This window comes from Zea mays, chromosome 1 (genome assembly GCF_902167145.1).
Source record: "Zea mays cultivar B73 chromosome 1, Zm-B73-REFERENCE-NAM-5.0, whole genome shotgun sequence".
Lineage (NCBI taxonomy): Eukaryota > Viridiplantae > Streptophyta > Magnoliopsida > Poales > Poaceae > Zea > Zea mays.
In genome coordinates this window covers 31,368,335-31,381,723 of record NC_050096.1, presented here as the reverse complement: position 1 = coordinate 31,381,723, position 13,389 = coordinate 31,368,335, and the positions used below count along the sequence as shown (strand labels likewise).

The window sequence follows — 13,389 nt, the reverse complement described above, 5'->3', positions numbered from 1 at the left end:
CAAGCAAGGATGCCCATAGGAACTTGATAGGCTTTAAAGACAATGTGTTGATCATCTCTTATGCTCGCTCAAACAGGTCTGACTCGCTGAGAAGATCAATCACACAAGCATAATGATTAGCAGTGTGCGATTTGTTTCAGTCAGTCAGTCAGGCCTTAAAGATTGTGTTGATCATCTCTTATGCTCGCTCAAACAGTTCGGTGAGGGGAGTTGAACTATCACATGTTCATGATCGGCATAGGTGGAGGCATGAGACGTCAGGGATCTTCTCATCCAAATCTTGTTACAAGAGCTTATTCTCAGGTTCATCCACCTTTGAGCCATGGAAAAGGCTTTGGAAGCCCTGGGCTCCTCCTAAATGCAAATTCTTCCTTTGGTTGGCTATGAGGAATAGGTGTTGGACCGCTTACAGGTTAGAAAAGAGAGGGTTACCTCATCCGGCTGCTTGTCCATTATGTGATCAACATCAAGAGACAATTCAGCACCTTCTAGCCTCATGCATCTTTACCCATCAGTTTTGGTTCAGTATTTTATCTCCTTTCGACTTAGGCCATCTTACTCCTGCTGTTGATGAACCCTCTTTCGCAGAGTGGTGGAGACGTCTGGTTTTTAGAGTGCTCAATGGTTGGAAAAAGGGGTTCAACAGTGTCATCATTTTGAGGGCATGGTATGTTTGGTCGCACCGCAACAAAGTGATCTTCAATGGGGAACCCCCTTCCCTAGCAGATCTACAGAGAAGCTTCTTAGATGAATGTGTATGTTGGATGATGGCTGAAGCAAAAAATCTAGGTTCTCTAGACCTAGCTAGAGCATTGAATGTAGTTGGCTCTGCTCTCGAATGCTTAGGGCAGCTGTTGGGAGGGTTAGTCTAAGTCACTCTGTAGACGGTTTTTTGTATTCTTGTTTTATGACCTTCTTAAGGATCTTGTATCTGGATCTTCTTTAGACCTTTGTTTTTTCTTAATATATAATGAGGCGTAGTTCTCCTGCGCTTTTCGAGAAAAAAAAGGAATATATCCATGAAAAATCAAATCCAATATTTTCACTGGCTGAAAAGGGGTTCAAACATGTCTTTCTACATCATGTACAGGTAGTAGAACACAGGTGACGTTTCAGGTCAACTCCTTGCATTGAGCTTAATTGCTTCAACACTGGTGAAAGGGGTGAACTCAATCGCTGCAGATGATGATCTATTGACAGATCCGGGGCAAACCACATGCAGCCACCAGGCAGGCTTGGTGCCTACCCTCAGTTATCATCAACCTTTTTGCAGCAGATTCATATTGATGGATCTTCCACTACAGCAGTGGTGAAGTCATTGATTGCAGGATATGCCGCCCTTTCGTCCAGATGATTTTGTGTCCATTTCAACATCTTTAACAAGCTTGGAAGCTTCGAATCTGCCAGTGTGAAAAGATGAATATACAAAGGAGATTTAGTAAAGCCAGCAAGTCACAACATACCGGAACAAGGGATGTAGCAGTTTGTGATTTCAAACAAATAAGAGAAACATAATTACGTCATACAGTACTAAATTATAGTGTAACCCGAATACGTTAGGCCCCAAAAACTAAATTTAAATGTTTGACCGTCGAAAATATTCTCACTAGTATATGTATAGCGCTAACCATGACATCTATGTCAAGACGTCAAGTGCATTAAGGATAAAATAGAGTAGCTCTTGGTGAAAGAGAATGAGATCAGACATAGATGACAAAAATATTATGATAAATTGTTCAATAGATGAGATAGTTATAAAATTCATCATTCCTTTCTTCTCCAGCGATGCAGTGACAGAATCACACAACTAATAGAGTCTGCTATAATCTACTCCCTTCACTCCCAAATGTACTTCGTTTTAGCTTTGTAAGGCAAACTTCTCTAAATTTAATCAAACTTATAGACAAATGCACTAATAACATCTATAACATCAATTAATTTCATATAAAACATCATGCATATAGAAGAGCAGGCCTGGTGCAGTGGTGAGAGCTATCTCAATTAGTTCGGAATCTATCCGTATTTACGAGGGGAAGGATTGCCCCAATTTATCCTTTCTTCAAACCCCACTCGTGTGAGAGCCCTTCGGCACTGTCTGCCTAATACATCATGCATATGATATAGGACAAATTACGACCTACATTTAGGACAGGAGTTTTTTCAACAACCTTGTAATTGTCAAATACAAACTTAATAATTTGATAAATTCAATATCAAATGTTTCAAGAGGTATAAAATGAGAACATATATGACCACGTTTCAGTTTTTTCAGCTCCTTGCTTCTCAATTATTAATACATATTGGTACCACCCTCACTTTCCTTCATCCAAACATGACTGACTGATTTAAATAGCAAACTACTCAATGAATAGATATTTGCACATAAAAGGATTTGATTTAAATTCTGGTAAATTAAATCTTGAACTAATAGTAGATGTTACTAACCTTTCCCATGACTTTGGCTTGCAAGAATAGCAGCATTAACTTCACTTGCAGTCTTCAAACGTTGAGAAACATCCAATAGTTCTCTGTAAGGGCAATTTTTTACACCTTTAAAAATCAGTAGCGCTACAGTTTTTTCTATCTCCTCGAGAAATGTTTGCTGCAAAATCGGAAGAAGAAAAAAAGAGGCACACAGTGTGTCTTTAAAGAGGTTCAGTTGCGTCTGGAATAAATTAGATCTGAATCCTGAAACCAAAATGAAGTATAAAGGTAAATCTAGAAAATTAAATACATTTTCTTCGCCTCTCGGTGCAAGTTCTTCTTGAGCGAACTCCAAAGCTTCATTTGTTTTTCCCTCGCGAATCAACTCTATTAGTTTCTGTTGCTGGAGATGAAAGTATAGTTGGGGATTCATGTCCAGAATCTGCATACATTCATCCAAGTCAGCATAAGGATTAAAAAGACATAAGTCAACAAATGCTTCCTTTACATAGCTCCTCCCAGAAGAACACAAACAAATACACATGCTTCTAATCTATAGCTATTACCTAATACTACAGTACATATTACCTAATAATTAAAGTACGGTGATTTCATTGTCTCTCACTCCCACCCCTTATTTAGTCTGTCACTAGATTTGTCATCCCTCACTTCACCCTTCCGTATATTGGTCTGTCTCTGTCATCCATCACTCCCACCCTTCTCACTTTTACGCAAATCTCAGTCAGTCGTTCCGCTTACTCCCACACTTCTCACTTTCACGGATGGCAAATGCAGACCTAGGAGCCAAGGCCCAGGTGTCCCCTTACTCCCACCCTTCTCGCTTTCACGGATGGCAAATGTACACCTAGGAGTCCAAGACCAGGGGTGTCCCCTTACTCCCACCCTTCTCACTTTCACATATGCCAAATGTAGACCTAGGAGTCCAAGGCCCTGGGCTGAGCCAAGGCACACTCTGTCCTTCTCCAACATAGTCAGTCATAGTTTGAAGCTACAAACTTTCCCTGGCGATGCATGTTCATGTCATGGCCTGGCTAGCCAAGACTAAGCTCATACGTGTCACGACTCAACATGACAACATGGCTTGGCACATGCGGGCTTGTGGCTCGCCTTCCACCTTTCTCAACCTCACAACAAGTTCACACAATAGCCACTCATTTAAGTTGAATCAATCTATTGAGAGTTTCTCATGAAGTATTAATCCTTTATTGCACCTAGCATTTATAGGCAATAGGCTTTAGTAAAGCCAGCAAGTCACAACATACCCGAACAAGGGATGTAGCAGTTTGTGATTTCAAACAAATAAGATAAACATAATTACGTCATACAGTACTAAATTATAGTGTAACCCGAATACGTTAGGCCCCAAAAACTAAATTTAAATGTTTGACCGTCGAAAATATTCTCACTAGTATAGATGGGAGAGATAGCTATCTTGGACAACCTTTATCCTTATTTGTAGGGATATTATGCATTCCAAGATGATCCCAATAGATAAACTTAGAGGCAAAGTAGTCCAGATTGAAATCCTAAAATCGGACGACCACAATCACTTCATGAAGTAGCTTTGCCTTGACATAGGCTCTTTGATGATGACATGTGCCACCCCAATATACTCCCTTGGGTTTTGAAGCCTAAACCCCCACAAACTTACCCCACTTGTAGTTCTGAGGTCAAAACCACCAAACCCAGCTAGAGTCTCATATATGTTATGCTTCGTCCATGATCTTGAGTGTGTCACTCCTTATCCTTGACTTCTCGATCACCAAGCCCTCTTGCATCCACTTGACTTGACAACTAAAAGCATCTAGGCCCTCAGTGGTTTTTATAATTAATAACAATACAAGATTGTTGTGACTAATGTGTGTTTTGTAGACGCAATTTAAGTTCTACCGCCTACCGGTTACAAATATGTTCAAAACTGCAATCTGCTCAACAGGAATTTCCAGCTCCTATTTGAACAATAAAGTGTGGCAAAACGTGGACAACTAATCTAAAGAGTAGAATAATAACCATAAGTACTGATGATCAAATCAGAATCATATCATTCGATACAAATGAAGCTCATGCATACTCTCCAAACACGAGAGGTCATCAAATTAGATTGGGAAAGGATCCCCTTCCTGTATTATAAACTAGTTGTGGCTCTAAATTGCTGACAAAGACAAACGTGGTGACAGTACATCCAAGTTAACCACATTGCAGAACTGAGTGCTTCTCTACTTGACCACATCTATTTCAGACTTACAGGAGGATGAAAACCAGATCTGTACAACCCAGCAACCACAACCTACTTGGAGATCTTCCACAACAAAGTACGTCTCGGCCGTTATTCGAACTAATTTTGCTAGGAACATAGACAGAATCGAACCGTGGGGTTAAGATCGTTGATCTTCTCGATCGCTTCCTGAACATTACCCGACTGTACTGCTCTCTTAACCTCCATTCGATCCGCGATGATCGCTAGGTCAATCTCCGCTGCAAAAATAAAATAAAAAATTCAAACGAATTTCCCAGAAGTTCAACAGCGGAAGAGTGAAGCGTGTAATACGCTGGGTGCCGGACTCGATGCGGAACTTGTCGGCGGCGTCGACGAAGCCCTCAGTGACGAGGAAGTTCATGACGAGGCGGTTCATGTCCTCCTTGCGTATCTTGACGTCGCGAAGCTTCCGCTCCCACTCGTCACGGGTCGCAACCTTCTTCGAGGACGCCATGGAGGCCGGCGAGTCGATGGGGTCCAGGTCGCGGAATGCGTTGCGGGAGAAGAACATCAGATGCGACGGCAAGAGAGATGGGGCGCGGAGCCGCGGACTAGGACAGCGGACAGCACGGCGGCGAGGTGACGAGCTAGGGTTTCGACGCGGGAAGGGGACAGCGGACAGCCCGAGGATAGATTGAGGCCTTGAGGGCATGGAGGGAAACCGAGGACGAGTCGACGTCGGGAGACCCCGAGAGTCCGGAGGACACGGCTGTGTGCCTGTGTTTGGAAGTAAGGCCCTGTTTGGGAACAAAGTTTTTGAAAACTATAGTTTTTGAAATACTATACTATATTTTAGTTATAACAATATCGTAGTTTATAATACCGCAGTTTTGAAAACTGAGGTCCAGAGCTAAGTTTAGAATGCCTTAAAACAACTATAGTATTTGCAATACTTCAGTTTTGAAAACAGATATTTTACCTAGCTTGCCAAACACCATTATGTATATAATACTGTAGTATTTGAGAATACTGCAGTATTCTTCCAAACCTGCAGAAAAACTTTGTTCCCAAACACCCCCTAAGGCTTATTAAAACGGTTAGGCTGTCTCCAGCAACGTCCCCTAAATTTCATCCCATAAAGAAATATTCTCTGTCCTTTACAGCACACTCTAAAAGATTCTATCCTCTATATCTTCTGAGCCTCCAGCAACGTCCTCTAAATTTCATCCTCTATATCACATCTTCTACATTTCCACGATTATATTAATATTAATATAAGGTATTACAGCTGTGATGTTTAACAAAATATTGGGTTGTTTACATATTGCAAATCGATTTTTAATTATACATTAATGAATATTTTTAATAACTATAAATACCAAACAAATTCATAAATCATTCTCTTCTCCATGCCATATAGAAGATCTCATTTTGTTTCTTCCTTTGTTTTGCTTTTTCAAGTACTGGCCGACGAATGGTTTGCTCCTTTTCTAGTCGTACAACGGTAGTTTGCTGGTGGCTGCTGCTGGCAGCCGACGCCATGCTGGTGGTCGTCTGCTGCTGTCCACTAGTGGTCGTCCGCTGCTAGCATTCGCGTCAATGATAGCGGACCAAAAAAGTTCGCTACACTTAGCGGGTGCTGAGAACCTCCGCTATTATAGAGGACCATATAGCGTTCGTTGTTGGAGCGATAAAGTTGGTGGAGAAATGCTAAATATAGAGTTCAGAACGCTTTAGCGTTTCTTGTTGGAGACAGTCTTAAGAAACCAGTTTGGTGGCCCATCTAGCTATAACCCTAACTTTACACTATCTATTGAGGAGCACACCACTATATATTGTATCAAGTGAACAGAATATATGAATGAGAATATCAGTTCCTCTTATATCTTTGTGTCTCCTATGTTTATGCGTTAAGCAGTCTTTGGACTATATTCGGTAGCAAAGGGTCATTAACACGTTATCAGCACGATAGCTCTTGCAATCTAGAGTTCACAAGACAGTACGAAGGTAAATTCATCGGTAGTAATAAGTTTTCACATTTCCTTTGAACATCTTTCTAACTTCCGCAGCAGTAAGAAGTTTTTAAAGGAACACAATAGAAAAAGAAGAAAACAAATCTGGCACGCAGCCATCATCGTGACTTCACGACGTACATGAGAACGTCGTCGCAGAGCCTTGACTCGCGCGCGCCGTGTGTAAGAAGCGCTGCCAAGAGCCAGCAGCCATGGTCGACATCTTCTTCTCTGTATACGATTGCCATGAAGGGGCTCCTCGGGGACGTCGTCGCTCCATCGGGCACGCGGGCTTTGCCGCGGCCACCTCGCGGGCACGCGAACACCGTAACCTTGCAACCCAGCCCGAAGGCGCGCACGTTAACGCCGCCTCGCTGCCATCAGAACGCGAGCAGCCCCGCGCGGGTAAGTGGCCCCGCAGCGCACGCGTCGCAGCCACGCCATCTGGCGAGCAGGCGCGCGGGTGTGCTGTCGTGGCCACCACGGGCACACGGGCGAGCAGCAGCCACCGCCCTGGCCTTTTCGTTTGAACAGAGAAGACGAAAGAGAGAAAAAAAAAAAGGAAGGAACGCCACTCTGCAGTAAAGGAAAAAAGAAGGAAGGAGAGAGAAATAGGTAATGACGGCAGCTGCCTAGAAAAAACCTAATGATGTTCCTTCTCGTGGGCTGAAATGGGCCTATCAGGCCTAAAATGTTTTATGAACTTTATCAAAAGCACACTATGAACCATAAAAAAAGTTTTCAACAGCACCTCTTGAATTATAGAAAAAGTTCAAGAATAACCATGCTGAAAATATAAGAAATATTTTCATGCAATATAAATAAGTTGGGATCAGAATTGTTCCCTATTTATGCATTTATATATTGTACTATTTACTTAGCATGTTATTATAATTATGATTTATGAATTCATATTTAAAGTGCCATAGGAAATTACAAGAAGTAATTTTCCTCATTTTATAGATGTATATAGTTTTTAGTAATGTTTTAAGAAAAATGGACGAAGGCCTAGAATACTTAATATTCTAAATTTACAAGAAGTAAATCTTGAAGCACATAATGAAAATACCTAGAAAGAATATCACATGAAGCATTCCACATTGCATCATGTCCATATGATATGAAGCACATTGTATGTAGTGCATATTAGCAAAAAGTGCATTACATACTATGGAAGTCCTACATGAAGTAATGGACTCAAATTTTATTTTCTCAAAAGAATATCGAGCATTTTCCCGAATGTATGGATAATAACATCCAAGATATCCGAAATAATAAGAAGTGTTTCAGAAATTATGAAAATTGCAAAGATACACACGTAAGCATTGATGATGTCATAAAAGGATCATGGAACTAAAGGTATTTTTATGGTATTATATATTACATTTATGCAATACATTTATGAAATAGTGCAATTATATTTTTCATGGCTATTGAATTTCACGTGAAGCAAAGACCACTTATAGGATTGTAAGTGCTTTGTGCATATATATATTTCAAATACAAAAATATGGGCAACTTTAAGTATTGTCTCCACATGACATATGAATACACCATTGTTGTTGACTGGTAGTCGCCGACAAGAAGTCGATTAAGGTGTGGCATATAATTGTTGCTGATTTAAAATCGCTGACTTTTACGTCGATCAATAAATATGCAAAGTTTCATGACGTGGACATATGGTCGATAATTCTATTGACCTAGTTGAAAATATTTGATAAGAAGTCTAACACTAGCATATAAACAACAATAACCATTCATACGAACCCTAGAAGGTCATCTTGTTGCTTGTGATGTGCATAACATCTTATCTAAGTTGCATCATTGCATGCATGTATCATATCCAATTTAGGTCGTCTAAATTGTCAAATGAAGTCACACCGACTTGGTTTGTACCAATGTAAGTTTATTGTCAAACATGCAAGAAGTAAATTATTGGCACTATGAATGGACTCTCATGAAGAGATACCCCCTTTCCCCTAGCTATATTAGAACCACATGAAGTGGATTGGAGAAGAAAATACTCCAAACGATAGTATTTAAATTAAAGTAAGTATTTGTTTCGAATGATTTTTTATGAATGATCAACATCTCTTTCACCTTTTTTAGAATTGTTGTTGTAAATATTGCATGAATTAGAAACCCACAGAAAGTAGACCCTTCTGGCAAAACGTTGCCAACTCTTGAAGAGAAGGTCACATTATTCTCTTTAATATATATGAATCTTTACTTATTATGTATTTTGAAGTACAATCAATATTTTTTCCCCTTGTATGAAACTCTGCATTTATTTGATTACTACGAAGCATGGGAGTATCATAAGAGCATATGGATCATCTCTTGAATACCGATATAAAACGTCGAATGAGATATCGACACAAAAGGAATTTTAAGAGCGTACACCCAAACAGACCATGAATGTTGCATATTATCTATCAAGCATATATTTTACATATATGCATAGAAATGAATATGATACTATATCATTATTTGAATAAGCATGATCATACAAAGCATCATACTTGCAATACTCTCTCAAGTTTGAGAGAAATCCATAAGAATTAGTTTCACAAAAAAACAATGAACATAGTATCTTCCCTATGAATTGTTAAGGAATATGGATGATTTTCCATGTGAAGTGTTAAAACGGGATGAATGTGAAAAATATTTATGAAATTTTCCCCTTTGAACCATGATTCAATTCTATTAGAATATGCACACTTGCATTGTCAATTTGTTGTTTGGATAAAGAGTTTAAAAGCTTAGATATCCTATCCCTTTGCATCATACAAAACTCAATTACATCCGCAAAATATATAAAGTTTAGAAAACCACATACCAATGAAGTTGATAGCATTGCTCATAAGAATTATGGATATATTCGGTAATCATCACTATGAAGTCTAGCAATGTGAAGGATATGCCAAATGAAATAAGGATGCACTTGGAAAATATGGTCGTACTAGAAGAATTGCCCCTTTTTCAAAGGACATGAAGTCCATAATTTCAAAAGAAGAAAAGGGGCATATAGTCCTATTACATATGATTAATGCAAATGGTCATAAGAACAACTCCCCAACTTCAAATTTATGGTATATGTACTTACCACAATAATGCATAATGATCTATTTCACGGCATTAGGGAGAGGAAAATAATACTTGAAATAAGAATGTCGGGAAATCGCTCGAAAAGCCAAAAAGATCCACGTGCAAGACCCGCATTAATAAGAAAACTAGAAAATCAAGAAGCCGAAAATTGACATAGAATATTTTCGTGCAATACCAATAAATAAATTGGAATGTCAAGAAGACATTGAAATAAATTATTGAACTGTCATTTTGTTTTGTGATTTGTAGAGCGTGATCAAGTCGCACTATTGTTTAGTGCACTAGAGAGGACTTAAGTACCATGAATGATATTCCTCATCCTATTTCGAGGCCTCAAAGAAAAGGATAGGAAATCTAGTTACTCTAATCTCAAGTACCCAGGGATGCTTGGAGAAAAATGGATAAGAGACCTTACCATAGTCCATTCACAAAACACCCCAACGAAATAATGGGGAACTAGTTGAGAGCTAGTAATTGGAGAGCAGCCTGCTAGCGAGGTGCCTTCAGGATATGAATATACCGGTAAATGAAAAAGAAGAGAAAGCTTAAACAAATTTGAGCTCATCAGCTATTAATAAAGGAGCTTGCTACCGTATTGAGAAATATTAGAGTAAAGCAAGATAAAGTGCATAAAGCACTCCCATGACAAGCAACCGTGAATTCTGAAAAGGAATGGTAATACTTGAACAAGAGCAATAGTCATTGTGTATCTATCATATAATGCAGACTATCTTGAAAAGATGGAAATCACTGTAGCAAAGATACAATGACCACTAGCAGCTCAAGGTCTTGAAGATCTGTTTTTCCTAATCATGGGCATTATCTCCTTTGTAAGTATGTTTATCTCATTGGCAGAAATCAACTTGAAGTTGAATAAAAGGATGATTAAATAAAGGAAAGATCTTAATTTGGACTTTATATATTTATAGGCACATGGAAGTGTCATTGACCATAACCTAAAAAGGGCAAATAAAATTAAGCATAGTGTAACTTCGAAAAGTTACCACAAGTATTGAAAAATCATGCAAGAATGCAAACATACTCGAAGTATGAGCATGCCACATCTTAAGCATATAGCTTGAGGCATGCTTGAATGAATATTTGAAACATATACCTTATCATACTGAAAAGGTTATCAATATGGAAAAGTGCATTATGAGAATACTATTAATTGGTCAGTCATTTGTGAACCCAGACCTATAAGAACCTAAGGATGAGGGGGGAGGAAATACCATGTCGAAACACCGAAGGTAGACACTCTATGTGCAATTGTGTTTGATTGGTAATGGCATTAAGTATAAGCAAATACCATGTATATGGATCATGAATGTCCTCCAACATATCCAAAGGGTATAGAAAATTTGAAGTTAAAGATCAAGAAATGTATCTAAATGTGAATGTTAATTCCCTTTGTGGCAAATCAAAATTGAATTGAAGTCAGAAAGTGGACCTTTGTGTCAACAATGACAAAATCATATGGGAACCAAAGTCTAGCGTAAAGATTTTGTGAAGATGTATACTTTGAATAAGAAACACTCCACGATATAAGCAACATGGATTAGAAAATCCCCACTACCAACTTATGAAATAAAGAAACTTGTGTTGCATAAGTAATGCTAGGATATGTGTTATGTATGAAAACCCCATTAATATATGATCAAGAAGGCATATGAATGAACCACGTTAGAATCTTGCATAATAAGTCACAAGAGGATCTTGTAGATCTCCATTTAAGCATTGCATCCATCATTGAAAGGATGGGCTTGAAGTAATTATAGAAGCCTTAAAGTGTGGTTCTCAGGGGAGAAATTTGCATACTTCTAAATTGAATCTTGAGCATGAGGTTCAAGTACCTAATTATAACCTTAATATTAAATGAAGAAAAGGGTGATTTGCACTCTTTTCCCCTTAAGTGAGTTTTCAATAGAAGTTTCTCACATAAGGTTTTTAATGAGGCAAATCATGCAACACGGCAAGCGTGAGCCATGTACTCTTTCTCCAATTTTTTCCCTATGGGTTTTTGTGGAGTTTTGGGACATGTGCATCTCGCGGCAAGAGGGCCAAGGGGGAGTGTTAAGAAACTAGTTTGGGCCCCGAAGGCTCATGTGGCCCATCTAGCCGAAACCATAACTTTGCACTATATATTGAGGAGCACACCACCATTTGTTGTACCGAGTGAACAGAATAGATGAATGAGAATACCAGTTCCTCTTATATCTTTGTGTCTCCTGTGTTTGTGAGTTAAGTAACCTTTGGACTATATTCGGTAGCAAAGGGTCCTTAACAAAAAACCATGGTTTTGGAAGCGGGTCCTATGCAGTCACCGGCCTTTGCACCGTAGATGGGTCCTAAGTATAGATGCTCACAAGGGTCGTGCTAAATGGACTAGAACTAAACATGACATGGTCCGTAGTGGTTTAGCACAGCATGGGTACGATTCATATAATGTTAATGCTGGCACGACATGGATCTAGTGTCGTGCTTGGGCTATCACCCCGGCACGATGGGCTAACACGAGCACAACACGATTAAGTAGTCGACACGATTAGGCACGACTTAGACCAATCGATGGTATATATACATGATTGTGATATGTGCATGTGATTGTAAATTGTTATTTGTTATGATTTTTAAACATCATGAATTCACTTTATAATGGTATAAATATTCAAGTTTTAAATTATACATATAATCTTAAAGATCTTCTATATTTTTGAGCTTTTAAAATAAAATAGTGTCCAGACTTGCACGGGCACTATTAGGTGTTAGTGTCGTATAGTGACGGTATGTCACGATTAGGCACTATAGTGTAGTGCCTCGGCCGCAGGTTAGGCACTAGTGCCGGCATGACACGATTACTAATAGTGTCATGCCTAATAGTGCTAGTGTCAGTGCCATGCTGGTCGGCCCGTTTAGCCATCTATAGTCCTGAGACTTACTTGGCATCCAATGCACATAACCGCAGAAGATTTTAATCCAGTTTTTTAATATTATGGTATTCAAATGGCATGATAAAACTATATTATTTTTACAACATCCAAAACTATAGTATTGTAACACGTGTTTGGAAACACCATCTAAACTGTAGTATTCTAGTATTCTAGTGTAAATGCACAAGGAACTAGTCAAATACTGGAAACTTCGGGGTTAAAGTGGAGTTTCAAATACCCCAAAAATATCATGATATTCACAAATACTACGATTTTGAAAACAAAGTGTTCTATAACACAAGCAAACACCTCATTGTATAACACTACACCAAAATCATACACTTCCTACGGTTTTTAAACTTCCTATGGCTTTTATAACAAACCGTAGGAAATAAATAACTTCCGAGAGGCAACTGGTAGCTCTAGGAAATAAATATAACTTCCTACGGTATTTTATATAAGTTGTAGGAAGTTAGCTTTCACATGATGACCCGTGCGTTCGGTCAAGCGAGACGCTAACTTCCTAAAGGCAGTCGTAGGAAGTTTGCATAGGCAGCTAACTTCCTACGACTGCCTCTAGGAAGTTAGCATGGGCAGCTAACTTCCTACGACCTCCTCTAGTAAGTTAGCTTTTAATTGTTGATCCGCGGGTGTGGTCAAACGAGCCGCTAACTTCCTACGGTCGACTCTAGGAAGT

The 13,389-nt window shown here is 39.1% G+C and overlaps 1 protein-coding gene across 1 annotated transcript; it reads right to left on the bottom strand.

Moving 5' to 3' along the window:
• Window positions 1-1,014: 1,014 nt before the first annotated feature.
• LOC103633279 (protein GID8 homolog) lies at window positions 1,015-5,418 on the bottom strand. The gene is made up of 5 exons (XM_008654983.3): window positions 4,994-5,418; window positions 4,814-4,920; window positions 2,735-2,866; window positions 2,446-2,602; window positions 1,015-1,400 (listed from the first exon to the last, which is right to left on the bottom strand). The coding sequence occupies exons 1-5, from the start codon at window positions 5,352-5,354 to the stop codon at window positions 1,279-1,281; spliced, it is 879 nt and encodes a 292-aa protein (XP_008653205.1). The 5' UTR covers window positions 5,355-5,418; the 3' UTR covers window positions 1,015-1,278.
• Between the last annotated feature and the right edge of the window lie 7,971 nt (window positions 5,419-13,389).

Coding starts and splice junctions, on each gene's coding strand:
- LOC103633279 (XM_008654983.3), bottom strand. CDS start 5,354: ATGCCCTCAAGGCCTCAATCTATCCTCGGGCTGTCCGCTGTCCCCTTC. Junction 4,921..4,993: donor CATCGAGTCCGGCACCCAGC/GTATTACACGCT, acceptor TTATTTTTGCAG/CGGAGATTGACCTAGCGATC. Junction 1,401..2,445: donor AAGCCAAAGTCATGGGAAAG/GTTAGTAACATC, acceptor TCACACTGGCAG/ATTCGAAGCTTCCAAGCTTG.